This window comes from Hevea brasiliensis, chromosome 9 (assembly GCF_030052815.1).
Source record: "Hevea brasiliensis isolate MT/VB/25A 57/8 chromosome 9, ASM3005281v1, whole genome shotgun sequence".
Classification (NCBI taxonomy): Eukaryota; Viridiplantae; Streptophyta; class Magnoliopsida; order Malpighiales; family Euphorbiaceae; genus Hevea; species Hevea brasiliensis.
Genome location: NC_079501.1, coordinates 78,642,881 through 78,662,008, shown reverse-complemented (window position 1 = coordinate 78,662,008; position 19,128 = coordinate 78,642,881). Strand labels below are relative to the sequence as shown.

General features: G+C 31.3%; 1 protein-coding gene and 1 long non-coding RNA gene across 5 annotated transcripts; both read left to right on the top strand.

The window, feature by feature from the left end:
• The first annotated feature begins 289 nt into the window (after positions 1–289).
• Positions 290–2,903, top strand: LOC110659396 (uncharacterized). The gene is made up of 3 exons (XR_002495739.2): positions 290–785; positions 2,371–2,430; positions 2,555–2,903. It is a non-coding gene; the product is annotated as an uncharacterized LOC110659396 (long non-coding RNA).
• A 9,290-nt stretch (positions 2,904–12,193) lies between these two features.
• Positions 12,194–18,542, top strand: LOC110665325 (phosphatidylinositol/phosphatidylcholine transfer protein SFH13). 4 transcript variants are annotated; one of them, XM_021825378.2, is made up of 15 exons: positions 12,194–12,564; positions 13,358–13,445; positions 13,591–13,894; positions 14,034–14,133; positions 14,438–14,704; positions 15,174–15,251; positions 15,326–15,430; positions 15,516–15,565; positions 15,631–15,730; positions 15,861–15,959; positions 16,046–16,150; positions 16,245–16,407; positions 17,225–17,607; positions 17,708–17,782; positions 18,176–18,542. In XM_021825378.2, exons 2-15 carry the CDS (start codon positions 13,439–13,441, stop codon positions 18,197–18,199), a joined length of 1,860 nt encoding a protein of 619 aa, XP_021681070.2. In that variant the 5' UTR covers positions 12,194–12,564; positions 13,358–13,438; the 3' UTR covers positions 18,200–18,542. The 4 variants fall into 4 exon arrangements, with proteins under 4 accessions (XP_021681070.2, XP_021681071.2, XP_021681073.2 ...); XM_021825379.2 differs by having other exon boundaries at positions 13,320–13,445; XM_021825381.2 differs by having other exon boundaries at positions 12,195–12,564; positions 18,171–18,542.
• Positions 18,543–19,128: the final 586 nt, after the last annotated feature.

Genomic DNA, 19,128 nt, shown 5'->3' with positions numbered 1-19,128 from the left:
TAATATCACATTTTCACTCAACCAATCGCAATGGACCCATCAACTCTTTAACCCATAAATAATAAACCCAATCTCACAATATTCTTACTGAAACATAATAGACCATTAGCTTTTTCGTGAAATGGGCTTAATCTCTTAGCTCTCATTCTTACAAGCCCATTAGCTCTCCAAATATAATGAACCCAACTCACAATCTCACTAACCAAATATATTGGACTCATTAACTCTCTCAAATAAAATGAAGCCAATATCAACTCTTTTAACTGAAGTCTAAAGGATTAGTCTCAAATTTCTCTCAGCCATAATAGGTCCATTAATTCTCTATCCCATTTAAGCCCAAACCACACACAGACCCAAATCACCAAAACACCCCACACACACTTTCTCACTCTCCCAATCAGCCTCTCTCTCTCCCTCTCAATCTCACACCATCTTTCACACTCCTTCAATTGATCTCCCTCTCTCACTCTCACAATCTCACAATTTTCTCTCAATTGCCACACAAAAATCCCCAATTTTCTCACCCAACTCTCATTCAAATCAAAATCTCACAAAACCCATCTCAATTATCCAACGTTGGCTGCAAAAGAACACTCAAGGAACCACCATTGCCAAACATCAAGAGAAAGGAAGCAAGAATGCTAGCCAAGGAGTGGCGACCCAACAAGGGATAAGAAAAGGAAGAAAAGAAAAGAAAAAAAAAAGAAAAAAGAAAAGAAAAGAAAGGAAAGAGAAGGAAAAGAAAAGACAAGGATGGGAAAGAAAGGAGAAAGCACAACGAAAAGGTAAGCATTCTTTAAAAATTTTATGGATTTTTTATGTATTAGAAATTTTCGGGTAACAAGCTATTTATTGATTTGATGAGATTGGTATGAAATTGCATGATTCTAAGTATCAAAAAAATTATGGGTAATGAATTATTGATAAATTTGATGAGATTGCATAAATTTTCTGAGTATTAGAATTTTTTGGACAACAAATAGAATTGATGAGACTGACGAATATAGGTACAAAGATTTTTCGGGTAGCTAAAAATTGATAAAAACTGACAATCTTGGGTACTGAAATTTTTTAGATAATGAATTTGATGGGAAAGATAAAATTTGAGTATCAAAAAGTTTTCAGATAATGCACCTTTGATAAAAACTAAAGAATTTTGTGTATCAAAATTTTTTGGGTAATGCACCTTTGATAAAACTAATACTTTATTGTATGATTCTTGTATGTACCATGTGATTAATGAATGAAACTTGTGAATTGAGCTTCTATGAAATCTCCTGAACCTTTGATTGTTGAAAAAATCTTGATCACATGTTGAACTGTACTGTACCTTAAAACTTACAGACCTTGAATATCATCTTGATTGTTTGTAGTTTATGGACTTTATTGTGATCTTTTGTGATATTGAAAAATTTTTGGCACATCAAACTGTATAAGGAAATGCTACTAAAATTTCTGTAGTATCAAAACACACTTTAACACCAATTTCCCTGCTCATTGCAAACTAGTATCCACTGTATACACTGACACTTTGCTATTTTTTTTTTGAGAAATTCTAGACTAAATTATTGTGATCTTGACATCTAGTAGTAATGCCAATTTTTACTGCTTGCCCAATATAGACAAACTATAAAATACTTTTTGCACAACTTTACCAACTTAATTTCTCACTTCACAATACCATAATGCCCTTCATTATTTCCTAAACAGTTTTTCACTATATTTTGCACCAATCTACTACCAGGCTTGCACAAACACTTAAAGCACACAACTTCATTTCATGGTTCCAAAATTTAGTCCACTAGTATCAACTTAAATCATAAAAAACCTTCATCACATTTAAAGAAATCATGCACACCATGGAAACAAACAATGCATCCTAAAAGAACCTTTTCCAAAATCTAAGGATACTTTTAAAAAATTCTAGCAAGGTAATCTCATGGAAGACATACTAAATGCTAGAAATCTAAACCTCAGGCCACACTACAATTCAACCTAGATACCCAAATTCACTTCCAGTCATTTAACTTTAACAAATAAAGCACACACATATTCTACCAAGAAACTCACTTCTCACTGTAACTTTAGCTTTACCCACTAGGAATTAATCTAGCATAGCCAAAATCCTTGAACAATAAAACTTTAGGGTAGTGAGAAATACCTTCCAAGTTCTATTAATAATTGTGTTTGTCCTTTTACGGCTAAAATTGGGTTGGCATTCCACTGTTACCCCCTTATAGACATCTTTCCACCTAGTGTTGCCAGCATGGATAAGCCTCCATCCATCAAACCTAATGAGTGTCATTTATCCATTTGCACATACCATCTGCTCTACTTGCCTTCATTAAATTGACTTTCCATTAACTTTAGGTAGCTCCAATATAACCATGGGAATGTTGACGTTACCCACTACCACAACTATTACTCCAGGTACCTCCTCTAATTTTCTTTACTTGCAATGAACTTGTTGTGGCTTGATTTTTACTTGTAGTGACTTTTTTTGATTATTTTTGCACCATTTGCTTCGGTTGGGAAAACTTCCTAATTTTTTTAGGTATGACACAAATCTTTTTTTTTTTCTACGGACCAATGAGGAAGCTTGCCTAAAGTGACTTTGTAGCTTACCTGAGCTCCAGATGCTAACAAGCCAAAGAGATGGTTTACCAGGAGATAACAACTTAGCCGATAGAAGAGAGAGAGCAATCAAAGTAATAAGATTGTCTCCGTGCCTCTTTTCACTTTTACCTTTCTTTGATGGAGTTGTGCCTTCTATATTGTTCTTGAGTTCATTTTGATGCACTTGTAACCTTCTTTTTAACTCAAAATCTTGCTTGATTTGTTGATGATTTGGACAATTGTTTTTTTGACTTTTGAGACATGATGAGACTTGATGATTAGGCTAAGCCCTTGTTGTGACTGTGAAATGATGAATAAGGCTGAGCCCTTTGTTATGCCATTGTCACCCACTTCACCATGTATATGAATTCTCTTCAGTAAGTACCTAACAGGATGTAAAGCCCTCTGTATATTTTGTCTATTTTGTTTTTGCATGATAGGAATAATAGAATGAACCCTTAGAAGTTTATCTGCTCAACATACTGTTGCTTTGACTTGATGATGCCATATATGGTGGCCATTAGGCTAGCCCTACATAGGCCACGTTAATGGCCCTAAACCATTCTATTTGAGCCTTTTGATTGTGCCACTTCTAAAATACTAGGATAGTATTTTTTGAGGTAGCATCCATGATGCATATCTTATATGGGACTCTGTTTAAACTAGCTAGCTAGTATGCGTCATGCTTTAAAACTGTGTGAACCTTAAATGGTCCCTCATAGTTGGGTGACCGCTTTCCTAGTTCTTAGTCTTTTGTCCTTAAATGCAAGATGACTTTTCACACTAGCTCACTTTCCACAAAACACTTCATGTTCATCATTTTATTGTACACCTAAGTTGTGTTCTAATACTTAACAGGGCCATTGGTGCCAAATTCCTTCTTGTGACATTGTTCAGCTTTTAGCTGTATGCCTGAGCTGTGTTCTAATCTCCATTTTTGTGTCTTGGTTAATAGCTCAGGAAATATCTTGTGCTAAACTAGACTCCACCCGCTAGTAGGTGTATCTCTAGGTAGCACCACAAATTGAACTCTTTCCTTTATTGCATTCAGCTTTCGATGCCTAGGTCTTGTGATTTGCCTCACAGGTGTAAGTTTCCTTATTGGTCTCATTAGTTATTTGTCAAGAACCTTATAAATCTACTGCTTTGGAACCTAAGCCTATTTTAGCTTTGGGCTAATATTTTTGGGTGTCTTATTCCTAGTTTTCTTTTCCTCCAATAATGACTTTAGATCAACATTGGTGGCATTAATGGTTGCCACTAGTGGAAACAGATCCTTGTCAATTAACATTGAAGTCTCACTTTTATCTAGGAAATTAAGAACACCTTTATTGATCTTGTCCTGGATTAAATTCATAAATGCCTAGTAGTAATTAGTGTGATAAGTCCAAACATCATAATATTTTTATTAATCCTTGGCCTTCACTTCTTATTTGGATAGCATCTTAAGTCCCTGTGAAAAATCAAGAATTTTTCCTCTAAGAGAAAATAAAAAATCTCTTCTGCCCTATTTAAGTCAAAAGACAATTATCGCTAAGTGGTAAAGGGTTAGAAGAGGCTTTTTCCCATGGTTCTAGAGGTTTTGCTGGTTCAGATAACACAGGACAAACACAATTAGCCATTTTAATAAAATCAACAATGCCATCATCATGAAAAGTTTCTTAAAAATAAGTACCCATGGAAGTTTTCCTTTTTTGATTTTCTTCCCTGAGTGGCTCTTCATAGTCTACCACTTTCACAGTAAACTTAAAGAAATCTCTAAACTTCATACCTTGAAACTTCTTTCTTAGCTCAATATCTAGACCATCCTAGGCCAACTTGACAAACTCACATTCAAGCAAAAATACTTTATACCTATTACACATATTTTTGAACCTAGATATGTATGTATCTACAAATTTTCATTGCCTTTGGTAAATTTTAGATAACTCAGCAATAAACACTTCATGTTCAGTTTTGTAAAACAATGTGTTAAATAAGTGCTCCATATCTTGCCAAGTGTGTATACTAGGTAATGTAGCATACCAAGAAAAAACAACTGTAGTTAGGGAATTGGGAAACAACCATAATTTAAACATGTTAAAATTCTCATAATTGGCAAGCTTACCACATTGCACAATAAACCTACTAATATGTTCTAAAGCATACTGTAACCTATCTCCTGAGAATAAAGTGAACTCAGGCATTTTATAACTCTTATGGAAGGAATTAGTCTTATTCACCCAATTTGGATAGGGATTATGAAACTCAGGATGACCTATCTGATAAAGGCCAGGTTCATACAACCCTTCAACAATGGTCCTAAGGGCTTCACGGTCAACATGAGATTTGGGGTGATGTAACATGGGTTCATGCATAAGTGGGGGTGGTGGTGCTGCTACATAATTAATCCTAGCATTATCCACATTATTCATTGCATTATGAAAGACAATATTTACATTTACAACATTATGTACATGTGGGTGAATGGTAGGATTGGCAGTAGCATATAAGTTACCTCCCTATTAGCCACTGAATGACCTTACTTCTTGTGTAAGAGTAACCATTAGAGTTGTTTCTCTCCATTGAGGTGGTTGGAAATGTTGCTCTTCCTAGGTTGGTGTTACTTGCACTTCATTGGACTCCTATTGGTTAGTCATTGTGTGACTACCTAAGATTATTGCCTACCCCCCAAGCGGTCTAGCTTCAGGTAGATTCCTCACAGACTCTTAGTTACTCCATTTCAACTGAATAAACAATGACTTAAAGCTAGTCTCAAAAGTAGCTTTAATGCTAGCTTTAATTTGTTCTCCCACTTATTGAGCAATCTAAGCTCCAATGCTAGCTATATAAATGCAATTGGAGCCATTTCTTATCCTGCGTATGACTCGTTGTTAAGATCTTTATTGTACATTGTCATTGAGTTCAGCTTCATCAGCTACTCTTTCAAGGTCGATCCTTGTGGCTTCTTTTTTATAATAAATCCTTGTTTTGGGCATGATGTCTAAAACTTTTGTGTGACAATGTGAACAAAATGTTGAAAGAGAAGAATTGAGAAAGTTGATGTGAGGTTGTCCCACTAGGCGTACAAAAAACTATTTTTGCGTGAAATTGATTTTGCTCAATTTACACGTGTAATAACCTGGAAAATTTTTTAAAATAGATAATTTATAAATTAGACTATTATATTATTATTTTATTAAATAAATATATTTCATGAGATTATTTTTTTAAGTTTTAAAATTTAATTTTCAAACTTTTAATTAAAATTTCTTTGATTGTGAAATTCTACAATTTTATATTTTAGATATTTCAAATTTAATGTAATTATTATTATTATTATTATTATTATTATTATTATTATTATTATTTAATTTTAAATGTATTAAGTTAGAATTAGACTTAGTTGAAAAGAATTTTTGGACTTGTTTGAGAACATCTGGAAAGTTTACGGATTAATTTACAGTTTTACATTTAAATTAAAAAAAAAATCACAAGTTTAAAAACGTAACAGCAGACCCCTCCCCCTCCCCCACTCTCTCTCTCTCTCTCTCTCTCTCTCTCTCTCTCTCTTTTCTTTTTCTAGCCATAACTTCCTTCTCCGATCACTGTTTTTAGCGTTCTTAGTATCAAAATGCTCCTCTCTTCATGGGCATCGTGTAGATACCAAGTTTGCGCGATATCGTTTCCTTTTGCACAGTATCGTTTCCTGGTTTGTGCGAATTGAGCTTAAAAAATTTTATTCCATTTTGACTTCCAAACTAATTTCTCCCAAACAGGGTTTTTTTTATCAAAAATCTGAGTATGCCAGCACGTTGTACATTTTGAGAGCTTCAAAATGACGCAAATTTGAGAATTTTTTGACATTGAAAAATTTTTGAGACCTACAAGCTTGTTGGTGAAATTTTGGGTCTTTAAAGTCATCTTTTGAGTTAAATAAAATTATTTTCTAACTCCTTATGTTGTAAGCTTCATGTAGGAACTTTTGTTTCTAAGAAATTCCACTGGTGCCCAAGACTGAAATATTGGTCTGGACTCATGGGCTCTGGGACCCACCTCGAAAGTAGGTTAGTATTATAGTCGTTCCTAACATTTTCAAATGCCCCGGACGCGTTCCAAGTATAAAAAATGGTGCAGGTAACCCCGAATGCAAATTCACTCTTTTTATCTTAAGTTGAACTGTAGTTTGATAATTAATAAAATATTCATGGGTGTATGAAATGCAATAATTTTAATTGTAAGATTAAGATAATATTATTAAGGATATCCAGGAATATTATAGAATTTTTGGAGTCGATTTGGATAATTTTGAATAATAGTGGAGTTTAAGCATCTAAATTGGAATGGAATAATGAAACTAGTTTAGTTTGTTCTAGGAGGCCCTGAATGGGTATTTTGTTATGTTATATTGTGGGCCTGAGGCCTTTGGATTGTTGAGATATAAATTGTAATTTCTTGCTGGAAGGTTAGATCCTAAGTATAGGGAAAACTCTGCTGAATTTTTAGCACGAACCTAAGAAGTCTTTTATTTCTTTAATTAATTATTGTTGGTCTATTCTTGATAGTTCTTTAGTATGTTTACTTAGGTGATCCAAATCAAACATTTTCTTCTTCTAAGCAAAACCAATAAGCATTGGGTTGCACTATAAGTTGGATATTTATTATATTTTGTAATTTCAATATTATTTATATATATTTGGTATGCTCACGCATTTTATAAATATATTTACATGCTTATTTAAATAAATTAGGAGTAATTTTATTGTTGCATATTTATTTGCTGATAATTACTTAGGTTTACCGCTCTGGGGATAATTTGGAGCTGTGTGTGTTATAGGATAAATTTTAATAACTATCCCTAAACTTATATGGTTATAACACTATAGTCCTTTAACTTTAAAATGTAATATAAAACCCCCTAAACTTTTAAATTTTGCACAGTAAAGTCTCTTTGACTTTCAATTACTGATTTCCAGTTAGAAACTGACGTGAATAGCTCCTACACGACACTTAGTCAACATTTCTCTCTTCTCTCTTATAGAAAGTGTAAAAGTATTCTCTCTACACGTGAAAAAATATTCTGTCTACAAAGAGGAGAATGATTCAATTTACATATGGCTTGAGAGGGAAAAGAGAAATACTGACTAAGCTCTATGCTAGAACTGTCCAGGTTAGTGTTTAACTGAAAAACTGATAATTGGATATTAGAGGAATTTTACTGTGCAAAATTTGAAAGTTGATGGGGTTTTATGTTATATTTTTAAGTTGAGAGACTGTAATGTTACAACTAGATAAGTTCAGAGACGGTTGTCAAAATTTATCCATGTGTTATATATAGATATATGTGGTACATGATGGATATAGATTGGACAAGTAGTCGCTGGAACCAAATTCTTATAGATATGGAAAGTCGAGGTGAGGCATAGCTTTGAGTTGATTTCACTGGCCCCCGCATTTAGATTTATGTGAAAGTCCAGTTTGAGTTAAGCTCATTGGCGATTCTTGGATTAAGAGAGCTGAATAGTGGATCAACTCCCATAGTTATGTATGAAAATACTTTACTGGGTGCGTATGTAGCTCCAAATTATCTTCTTGTACGAGTATTGGATTATTTACTTATTGTATACGTTCATTGTGCATTTCATACTTAGGGATGTATTAATTATAAATAGCTATAGAAATTATATTTATAATCAATATTTAAACTCTCTAAGTTGAGCACTTACCCCCATTTAATTATTTTTCCCTAGATGATAGATGGATGTTATTTTGGAGTTAATCTGCTTTCTTTCTCATAAGGAACTTGAAATGGTTAATGTATTAATTATTAATTTTTATTATTCAAATTTGGAACTCCGTAGTGACTGTAATGGTATTTTTATAATATAAAACTAATGTATTGAATTTAAGGGGGTAAATTTTAATAACTATCCCTGAACTTATATGGTTGTAACACTGCAGTCCTTAAACTTTAAAACGTAACATAAAACCCCTTAAACTTTCAAATTTTGCACAGTAAAATCCCTCTAACTTTCAATTACTGCTTTTTCAGTCGAAAACTAATGTGAACAGCTCCCGCATGGCTCTTAGTCAACATTTCTCTCTCCTCTCTTATTCAAATTGTAAAATTATTCTCTCTACACCTGAAAAATCATTCCATTTATAGTGAGAAAAAGGATTTAATTTACACAAAACTTGAGAGAGAAAAGATAAATATTGATTAAGCTCCATGCTATAACTGTTCAGGTTAGCATCTAACTGAAAAACAGACAATTAGAGATTAGAAAAATTTTACTGTGCAAAATTTGAAAGTTGAAGGGATTTTATGTTACATTTTTAAGTTGAAGGACTATAATATTATACTAGATAAGTTCAGGGACGGTTGTCAAAAAATTTATCTGAATTTAAGGTGCTTGTGTGGTGTTGGATTCAGGGTGAGCTAAGCTGCCCGTCCTTTTAAAATTAATTTTTTTATTAACTTTTACAATGATGATTTTACTAAAAAGTAGTTTTAGTTCTCAAGTCATAAAGCAAAATGGACATTTAGTTTCAATGGGTAAAAACTAATTGGTAAATATTATAAGCTAGTCAATTTAATTACATGTTGTGTAAATTATTTATTATTTTATTTTAATATATATATATATATATATATATATATATATATATATATATATATATATATATAAAATTAAGTATAATTTACATCAGTGTTAATATATAAATTTCTTAAAAACAACCGTATAATTTTGTATTTGATAAAAGAATATATATAACATTTACTTTTGAATTTTTAAATAACAAAGTAGGAAAAAAACACAAATGTTACATTACTATTAAAATTCTTATATTTAAAAAAAATATTTTTAAAATAAATATTTAAATTTTAAAAATAATTTTTTAACAAATAATTAATTAAATATATATTAATATAATTTTATAAAAAAATAATTCATGCCTTTTCTAATTTAAGAGAATATTTAATTAAAAATATTATTTTTAAAAATATATAATATGATGAAAAGAATTATATAATGCCTGAAATTGAAATTTTGAGAGTTTTAAGTTTTTAAAGGATATAATATAAGAAATTTAAAATAAATATTTTCTTTAGTATGAGATATGATTTTAATAGTTAAAATTTGAAACGTTTAAATAAAAAATTAATATTTAATATAATAAGTTAAATTTTTTATATAAAAAAATATAAAAAAGCTATGTCATGTGAAAATTTTTTAAGTTTTTTTTATTAAATTAGGTGGCATACTCTTTTGAATTCGTTCAAAAAAAATGTTTAAATTTAAATAAATATTTTTTAATAATTATTTAAATATATATATATTAATCTAATTTAATAAAAATAATTTATTCTTTTTCTAATTTAAGTAAAATTTTAATTAAAAAATAATATTTTTTAGAGATCTATAATATCATGAGTAGAATTTTATAAAGTATGAAATTGTAAATTTGAGAGTTTTAAAATTCTTAAAAGATGTAGCGAATGAAATTTAAGATAAATATAAAAAGATGATATTTTAATAGTTAAGGTTTAAAAATATTTAAATAAAAAAAATTCATGATTAATATGGTAAGTTAAATTTTTTATATAAAAAATATAAAAAAGAAGAAAAAAAAGCTAATACGTGTCTTTTTTTTTTTAAGTTTTTTATTAAGTTAATGACACACTCTTATTGAGTTAATTTTAAAGCTCAATATATATATATATATATATAAAAGAAAATAATCAATGACTATCTAAGAAATAAAAATTTAATCTAATTTTGATAAACACATAATTATTTAAAATTTTAAATTACATTTAATATATATATATATATATATATTTAAATATAATAATATAATATTTTATATTTTTAATAATTTTATATAATAAATTAAAATTTGCAATAAGATAATTAATTATTTTTATTATTTTTTAAATTATATTAATTTAATTATAAAAAATTAATAAATTATATTAATTTAGAGTCTGTTTGATTTAACCGTTGAATATAGCTGATAACTGTTAGCTGATAGCTGATAGCAGGTAGTTAAGATAGCTGATTTATGTTAATTGTTTGATAAAATTATATTTAGATGTTAGTGTTGATATGTGAAATGATTAATAAAGATATATATTATATAAATTATTTTATTATTGAAATAAATATAAAATTATAAATTTATTATATTATATTATTTATTTTATTATTAAATTAAATATATAATTATTAAATAATATATATATTATTTATTATATTATTGAAATAAGAAAAAAATTATTTTTTTTAAAAAATAATTAAATAATTTTAAAAATATAAATAAAATAATAAAATAATTATTATGATTGATAAAGAAAAATTTATAATTAATTTTAAGTTTTTATATATAAATAAATATTTTATATTTTATGCTATTAATAAAAAATATTTTTATAAAGTTGAAATGTATTAATTAAAATATTAAAATTATAAATAAAAAATATAAAAATATTAATAATATTAATTTTTAAATTAAAAAATAATATAATTAAAATAAAAAATAAAATTAAATTAACTATCAGTCCATAAAAATCAACTCTAAATATAAAATTGATATAAATTGTAACTAATAAATACTACATCAGTACCTATCAACCACTAATTTTATTTTTTAAATTTATTATTAAATACTCTAATTTATTTATTTAGATGTCTTTCAGCTACACTCAATAAATCAACTAAATACCCCTTTAATCATTTAAAATGCCACTTTAAGTAATCAAATGGTTTATATAGATATTAAGGGGTGTTTGGTTTACCTGTTGGGTGCAGCTGATAGCTGATAGACACCTAAACAGGTAAATTATAGTGTTTGGTAAGCTCAAAAAAATAGAGCTAAAAAAAATAGAGCTGATAGCTGATGGGCAACTGATATGATACCTATCAGATGCAGTTTGTATCAGCTCTATTTTTAGAGCTGTTTCTCATCAACTGATAGCTGATTTAGTTTTATTTTTTATTTTGACCATATTATCATTTTTTATTTAACTTGAAAACTAATATTATTAATATTTTTATTTTTTCATTTTAAATTTTAACATTTTAATTAACGTATTTCAATTTTAATAAAATATTTTTTTATTAATAACATAAAATATAAAATATTTATTTATATCTAAAAACTTAAAATTAATTATAAATTTTCCTATTAACAATAATAATTATTTTATTATTTTATTTATATTTTTAAAATTATTTAATTATTTTAAAAAATAATTATTTTTTTATTTCAATAATAAAATAAATAATATAATATAAAAAATTAATAATTATATATTTATTTAAATAATATAATATATTAATTTAATAATTATATATTTAATTTAATAATAAAATAAATAATATAATGTAATAAATTTATAATTTATATTCATATAAATAATAAAATAAATTATATAATATATATCTTCATTAGTCATTTCACATTTTAACAATAATAGTTAAATATAATTTTATTAAATATCTAACATAAAATAGCTACTATCAGTTATCAATTAACAACTATAAGAAAGGTGTGAAAAAAATTAGAGGGAGATTGATAAACCAGAAGGCAAACAATTGAACTGCACGGCAGGACTCGGGGGAGAGAGAGAGAGAGAGAGAGAACAGAGGAGTAGGAAAAAAAAAAAAAGAAAGAAATAAAGAGAGAAGAGAAACATAACCAACATAAACACTAATAATAATTTCAGATCCGTACTTTTTTGTTTTTTATTTTTCTTTTCCGTCCACTTTCTCCAGAAAACTCTGTACATTTTCTCGGGGAAATTTTCTCTTTCTCTCTCCTCCTCCTCCGCCCTCCTCCTCCTCCTCCGTGTTTCCAGAGAGAGATTCTGTTCCTGCTTGCTTTACTTCTCTTCTCTTCTCTTCTTCGCGTGAATCGATGCGTGTAGGTGTAGTAGCTCCTCAGATTTGGAGTTCTTTTGATTCGGTGCGTTTCTGTTTCTCATTGAAACTATTCGAGTTGTTTTTTGCTTTTGGTTTCATTCATTAATGATAGAGTCATAGGTGGGATCCGTACGGTTAGCGTCGGCATTGGTGAGATTTAATGCGGTTTCAGGTCTGGGAGCTTTACAGTAGTATAAATGTGACAAGTGATGGTTTATGTGCTATGGGTTTTAACGGTTTTTACTGTTCTCGATTTTTGAGTTTTTTTGAGCTTAATACAAATATTCTTTTTTGGTTTTTCTGGGTTCTTTGCATGATCAACTACTGTAAAACTTGTTTCCTCCCCTTGTGTAAACTAAGGATTGAAGCTTGTAGAATCTCAGTTCGAAATGAAGTCCTGATGTTTTCCTGGTTTGTTTAGCAATACAGAGAAATGGGTGCACTTTCAATAACCCTTCTCTCTCTCTTCAAGATTTAGCTGATTCAGATTCGCTGATTTTTAACTACTGAGAATTTTAGTCGGTTAACTTGGTTTTAGAGATTGCTTAACATGCGAGAGCTTTGTGAGCAGAACTAAATAATCTGTGGTTCTTGTAAATTTTTAAGTTCCATGAGAATCTGGTGAGCTCCCTGAAACAAATAGGGTTTATATATAAAGCATTTGATAATTTGTGTTTAGGTACTTGACTGCTTATTGGTTTTAAGTATTATTATTTTAAATTTTCCGGGGAAGGAGGTTGGTGGTTTTAGTTTATGTCAGCCAGTCCCAACTAATTCTTCTTCTTTTCAAATCTGCAGTGTATTCAATAACACCTTTTGGTTTTCGTTTCTGACAGTTTAGAGCTGCATACATGTCTTTGAGGTTGCTTTGAATCTTGTTTTCTACTTTGAAAATAAGGGTTTCCTTTTTCGCAGAAATGTCAGGTATGTTTAGCTGTTCGTTGATTTGAACATTGAAATGAAGTGTTAGTTATACAATGAGCAACTCAGCCTCAGGTGTATATATGATGCTTTAGATAATATTAAAACTAATTGATGGGGTGCTTAATCGCTTGTTGTCTTATTGAAGGCCTAGAAGGAATTGGGGCTAATTATGAACTCAGAGAGAGAAGATCTGATTTCGATAACTCTGAAGATGATAGACGACGATCCAAAATTGGCACTCTTAAGAAAAAGGCTTTAAATGCCTCAAATAAGTTCACTTATTCTCTTAAGAAAAGAGGGAAAAGAAAAATTGATTATAGAGTTTCCTCAGTTTCCATTGAGGATGTCAGGGATGAAAAAGAGGAGAGTGCTGTATTGGAATTGCGCCAAAAGCTTCATGAAAGGAATTTATTGCCTTCTAGGCATGATGACTATCATACCTTGTTAAGGTCAGTCAGTCACTTCTTTAACAATTCAGCATAATACTTTTATGTACCAAAAGTCAATGCTTTGCCTGGCAGCTGGACAACACAAATGCTCCACATTCCCCAATGCATTCGCTTATTGGTAATTATTTTATTCTTGTAGATTTTTGAAAGCTAGAGAGTTTAATATTGAAAAAACAATCCAGATGTGGGAAGAAATGCTTAATTGGAGGAAAGAGTATGGAACAGACACCATCTTGGAGGTATTGAATTTAATTTATGCCACTAACCTTGTTACTTTTTCATAGGTTAGGTTGTGGAGCTCTAGTCTGTTATAAGGATTAGTTTATTTCTTGAACATTTTCTCAATGTAAAACAGAATATTATTTAATTACAAACTTGGAGCTGCATCAGCAGGTAAATTTTAATTGGGCAAAATCTTGGTAGCATTTGATTTCTGATAATTACCTATGTATTATAATTTATTCCCTGTGAGAAATTACGATTTTTACTAGTTCTTTTGACATTCAACTCTAGCAGTATACTGAATTAAAAATCACTACTTAGGATTTTGAGTTTGAAGAGCTGGAAGAAGTCTTGCAATATTACCCTCAGGGTTACCATGGAGTTGACAAGGAAGGCAGGCCAGTTTACATTGAAAGGCTTGGAAAGGCTCATCCGAGTAGGTTGATGCAAATCAGTACTATAGATCGGTATTTGAAATACCATGTCCAAGAGTTCGAGAGGGCACTACTGGAGAAATTCCCGGCGTGTTCTATTGCTGCAAGGAAGCAGATATGTTCAACTACAACAGTATTGGATGTACAGGGTTTGGTATGTTGGATTGCATCCTAGATAAGCCTTCAAATTGTATTTGGCTCCACAAAAATTAAAGCATCTTCTAGCAAAGTTTGCTATCATTACAGTGCTTAGAAATTTGCAACATTCTATAGTTATAACTTTTTCTGCTCCTTGCATACACCTAGAAGAGTTGAGTGAATTCCAAAATCTTCTGGTCCTTTTGGAAAGGAGTGTCATCTTAAAAGTTCCATGGATCATTCTCAATGGATTCAATGTAATTGTGAAAGGATAAGAAAATCAAGTGTATTAAGTTGAATGTGTTTCTGAAATCTCATTTTCATGCTTTGCATAATAGGCTCATCTTAGAATTATGGAGTCATGGAGTACGGAAATGATAAGAGAATCAACAGCATTGATATAATGTTGATAGATTTTCTTCCTATAATTCTTGCAACTGTTCTATGCAGAATTTGAACTGTTTAATGATTTATGTTAAAAACAGGGCATTAAGAATTTCACTCGGACTGCGGCAAATCTCTTGGCTGCAATGACAAAGATAGATAACAGTTACTACCCTGAGGTATTAAAGTCTTCTAGAAGATGTTTTCTTTACACTTCTTAATTGGTTTCTGAATGTTAACCATAACTTTGCAGACATTGCATTGGATGTATATTGTCAATGCTGGTCCTGGCTTTAAGAAGATGCTCTGGCCTGCAGCTCAGAAATTTCTAGATGCAAAGACTATTGCAAAGATACAGGTAGAGGATATGGCTGTAAGCACATAGATGTTGATTTCCTTTTTCCTTCAATTTTTATTAACCATACAAATTTTCTAAATTGCAGGTTTTGGAGCCCAAGTCCCTGCCTAAGCTACTGGAAGTTATTGACTCAAGGTTTGTCTGTTAACTCTCTTGCATTTCTTTATAACATCTATAAATTGTATGTTCTTTCTTTTCAGTCAATTGCCAGACTTCTTGGGTGGTTCTTGCACATGTTCTGCTGAAGGAGGGTGTTTGCGCTCAAATAAAGGTCCCTGGAATGATCCTGATGTGATGAAGGTGTGTAACCCTAGAATTCAAGTTTTTGTTATTAATTTTACATGTTGAATTCCTTGAGCATGAAAGTGAGAGTTTGAAACTCTACATTGAACTTGTAGTTGGAAATTAACCAAGGTCTTATATTATGTAGCTTGTACATAATGCGGAAGCAGCATTTGTGAGGCAAATCACCAGAGTGTCTAGTAACCAACAGAAATTTGACTCATATATTCAAATGCCCCTGCAGAAGGCAAGTGTCTGTCTCATGACTAAATCTACATTGATGTTACTGATATATCTTTTTCCTGGATATTTGATATGTTCTTTGTTCTACAGGGGAGTAGTGAAACTTCAGCAGCTGAATCAGGGTCTGAAATTGATGATCCTTCTCTAATTAATCGGAGTTCTATGTTTCCACATTTGGCCCCTGTTCATGAGGAGGTAAGTGTAATCTGTTGCTTATGGCTCAAAGTTACTGTAATGTTTGTGTGCAACGCTATGTTTTGATTTTGTATGTATATTATGATTTTTTAAGGTCAGAGCATCAGATCCAAATACCTATTACAGTTGTGATGAAAATTTTCCTCGGGTTGAGAAGGCTGTTCAAAGCAACCTGCGAGTGGGACATTCTGAAGATCAATCACTTAAAAGCAATGACTTGGGCGACTTGCATAGTGAACTGCTACCAAATGTGGAAGGTATGTGTCAATGCTTTCTTATTGTGGATTGGTTCTTTTCTCTAGCACATCTCAGCTCAAGGATTTAAATAATGGAATTGGAAATGGAAACGGGGAAACAGAAATGGGATGAATCAGGTTGAAATGGAACGAATTAAAGGGGACAGACGAGTTGTCCTCCTATTTTGTAATTTTTCAACCCATTAGCAAAATGACTAAAATGAGAAGTAAATCAATAATTCAACCATGTATGCTAGATATCAAGTGAATAGACAGCTAAAATAGCATTTTTTGAAATCCTTTATATAGAGTGAGCCTTTAGAAACTCCCTTTTGTGCTGTGAGAATCTTTTCAGATGTCCAAAGCCACGTGATCAAATGCTGCAACAAGGGCTCCTACAAAGCAGGTTTTTTATCCTTCAAAAGCATTCATTCCCTGCCCTAAAGACAAACCAATTTGCAGCACAATATCAAAGTTTCTCCAGCTTTGGTGTTACAAAATGGTGAAACGTCCTGTATCTTCCCGACATGCCTGTATTCCCTTGTTTCAAATGCATTTCAAAGTGAATGAATTATGAATCACCATAGATGAAACAGTAAATAACAGATTGTTCTTGAAATTCTGATACGTAATGGGTGATACATTATTTAAACCATGTCAGAAATTTGTGGCGCACTTGGTAATGTCAGAAATTTGTGGTGCACTTGGTAAAGTATGAAGATTGCAAGAAATTTACTTCCAGGCATAACTTTCTTTTGTGGATTCTAACCCATGTATTTGGAGTGTCGTGGTTTTGCTATCTTTGGTACTTGAATTGTAAACTCGTGTCTTGTTTCAGGAGGTCTCATCAGCCATTGGTTGGACATAGTCAAGGAAAAGATTGGGAAAAGGCATAATCTGTGTGTGGCTAGAATGCTGATGTCATTTGTGGTCAAACTAGTAGCATTTTTCCGTAGTTTACCACTTGAATTTTGGAGAAGGCAGAACAATATTCATCCATCTAATCTTGTGGAACATAATGCTGATAGTCATTCAACAGCTGTTGAAACTGTGAGTGAAAACTGTGTCCGCCCATGTATGGAGCGTCTTCAGAGCCTGGAAAAAGTAGTTGAGGAACTTAGCAACAAACCTGCTGCAATCCCATTGGAAAAAGAGCAAATGCTTATGGAATCGCTGGAGAGGATCAAGTCTGTGGAGTTTGACCTTGAGAAAACAAAGAGGGTATGCATTATTCTATTAGTTTACAAGCTTTAGGTATCTGGAAGTTGGATAATTTATTGTACCAACGGTCATGTTATCTACAATTATGCTGTTCTTGCAGGTATTACATGCTACAGTTGTAAAGCAACTTGAGATTTCTAACTCACTCGACAATTTACGGGAGTCTAGATGTCATGTAAGTATCTGATATTTTGATTATATTTGCAGTAAACTTTACCTCTAAATGGGATTATTTCATTTTAATTTCATATTTTAATATTATCTAGCTATACAAGGGATGTGGTCCATCAGACTTCTAGTCTGTAGTGAAGTTACTATACCCCAGTATGTAATTGATATGATCTAAACCCTCCATTTCAACATTTCTAACTGCCTTGTCAATAAGCCTGGTAGCCTTGCTACAGTGTGCTGAGTTACGCTACAATGCACAATGCATGGAATTTGAGGCTTGATCAGGCTTTGTAATCAGATTTTGTTTTCGTATCATTCTCAGTACATTTTGTTTACTGTTCTTACTCAATTGCTTTCCTGGGCCAACGTGACACTGATGGGAATCCTTGCAGCACAGAAGATTATTCTGTTGAGGACCTGAAGTTTAATAGTGGGACTAGCTAGAAATTGGTGAAATTGGGGATAAGAGGAGATTGATTTGCAGAGACAGGAACCAAGAGGGCATCAATGGCAACTACAACATACTTTCTAAGAAGCATGGGCATCAATTCCAAGACGCTCAGTAATTTTAGAGCAACTTGAGGCATAAAGCCACCCCTTCCCTCTTCCCCCTTTTTTATTAATCCATTTTCCTTTGGCCTTTCAATCTCCCATTACAATGGGTACTTACACAAGTTACAGTTTAGCTGAGCAGTTAGCTCTGATCTTAGCTTCGGAACAGTGTAAAGAATAGAACTGAGTAAATGAAATGTGTTATAACCAAAGGCTTATTTTATTTCTTCCTCCTCTTTGCTCTGTGTTTCTACAGTAAAGAGCCAACCGCATAAAATGAGTTAACAATAAGTTGACATTTTTTTTTGGTAGGGGGTTTACGCCAACTCTCACACTAAGCTAATTATTCAAACAATGATTAAAAAATTGTAACTTAATTTTGTCTGGTCTTATAATTTACTTTCAGCTAAAACTCCTACCAACAGTGCAGGATTTCGAGAATAAGATGAAGAAGAAAAGGGTCAAACATTTTGCTGTAGTTTCACCCTGACCTGAGTGCTTCGCTGAGATGGCTGCTCTTGATAATCAACTGGCTCTTGCATGAGTTGTAATGTAGTACTAGTATGCAACTAACAAACCACATAGGTCTGTAAAGAGTCCCTTTTTTTTCTTCCTCTTCTTTTTTTTTATTTTTTTTATTTTTAAATATAATTGTTGCTCGTCATAGACACGAGCAGCTCCCTAACAATTTACTGCAGAGGCAATCCTCCGAATCACTTGCACCTTTACCATTACCTAACCTCAGCTACCAATTTAGCACGTTTGGTTAAAAATCCACGTCACTTACCATTCTTGAAA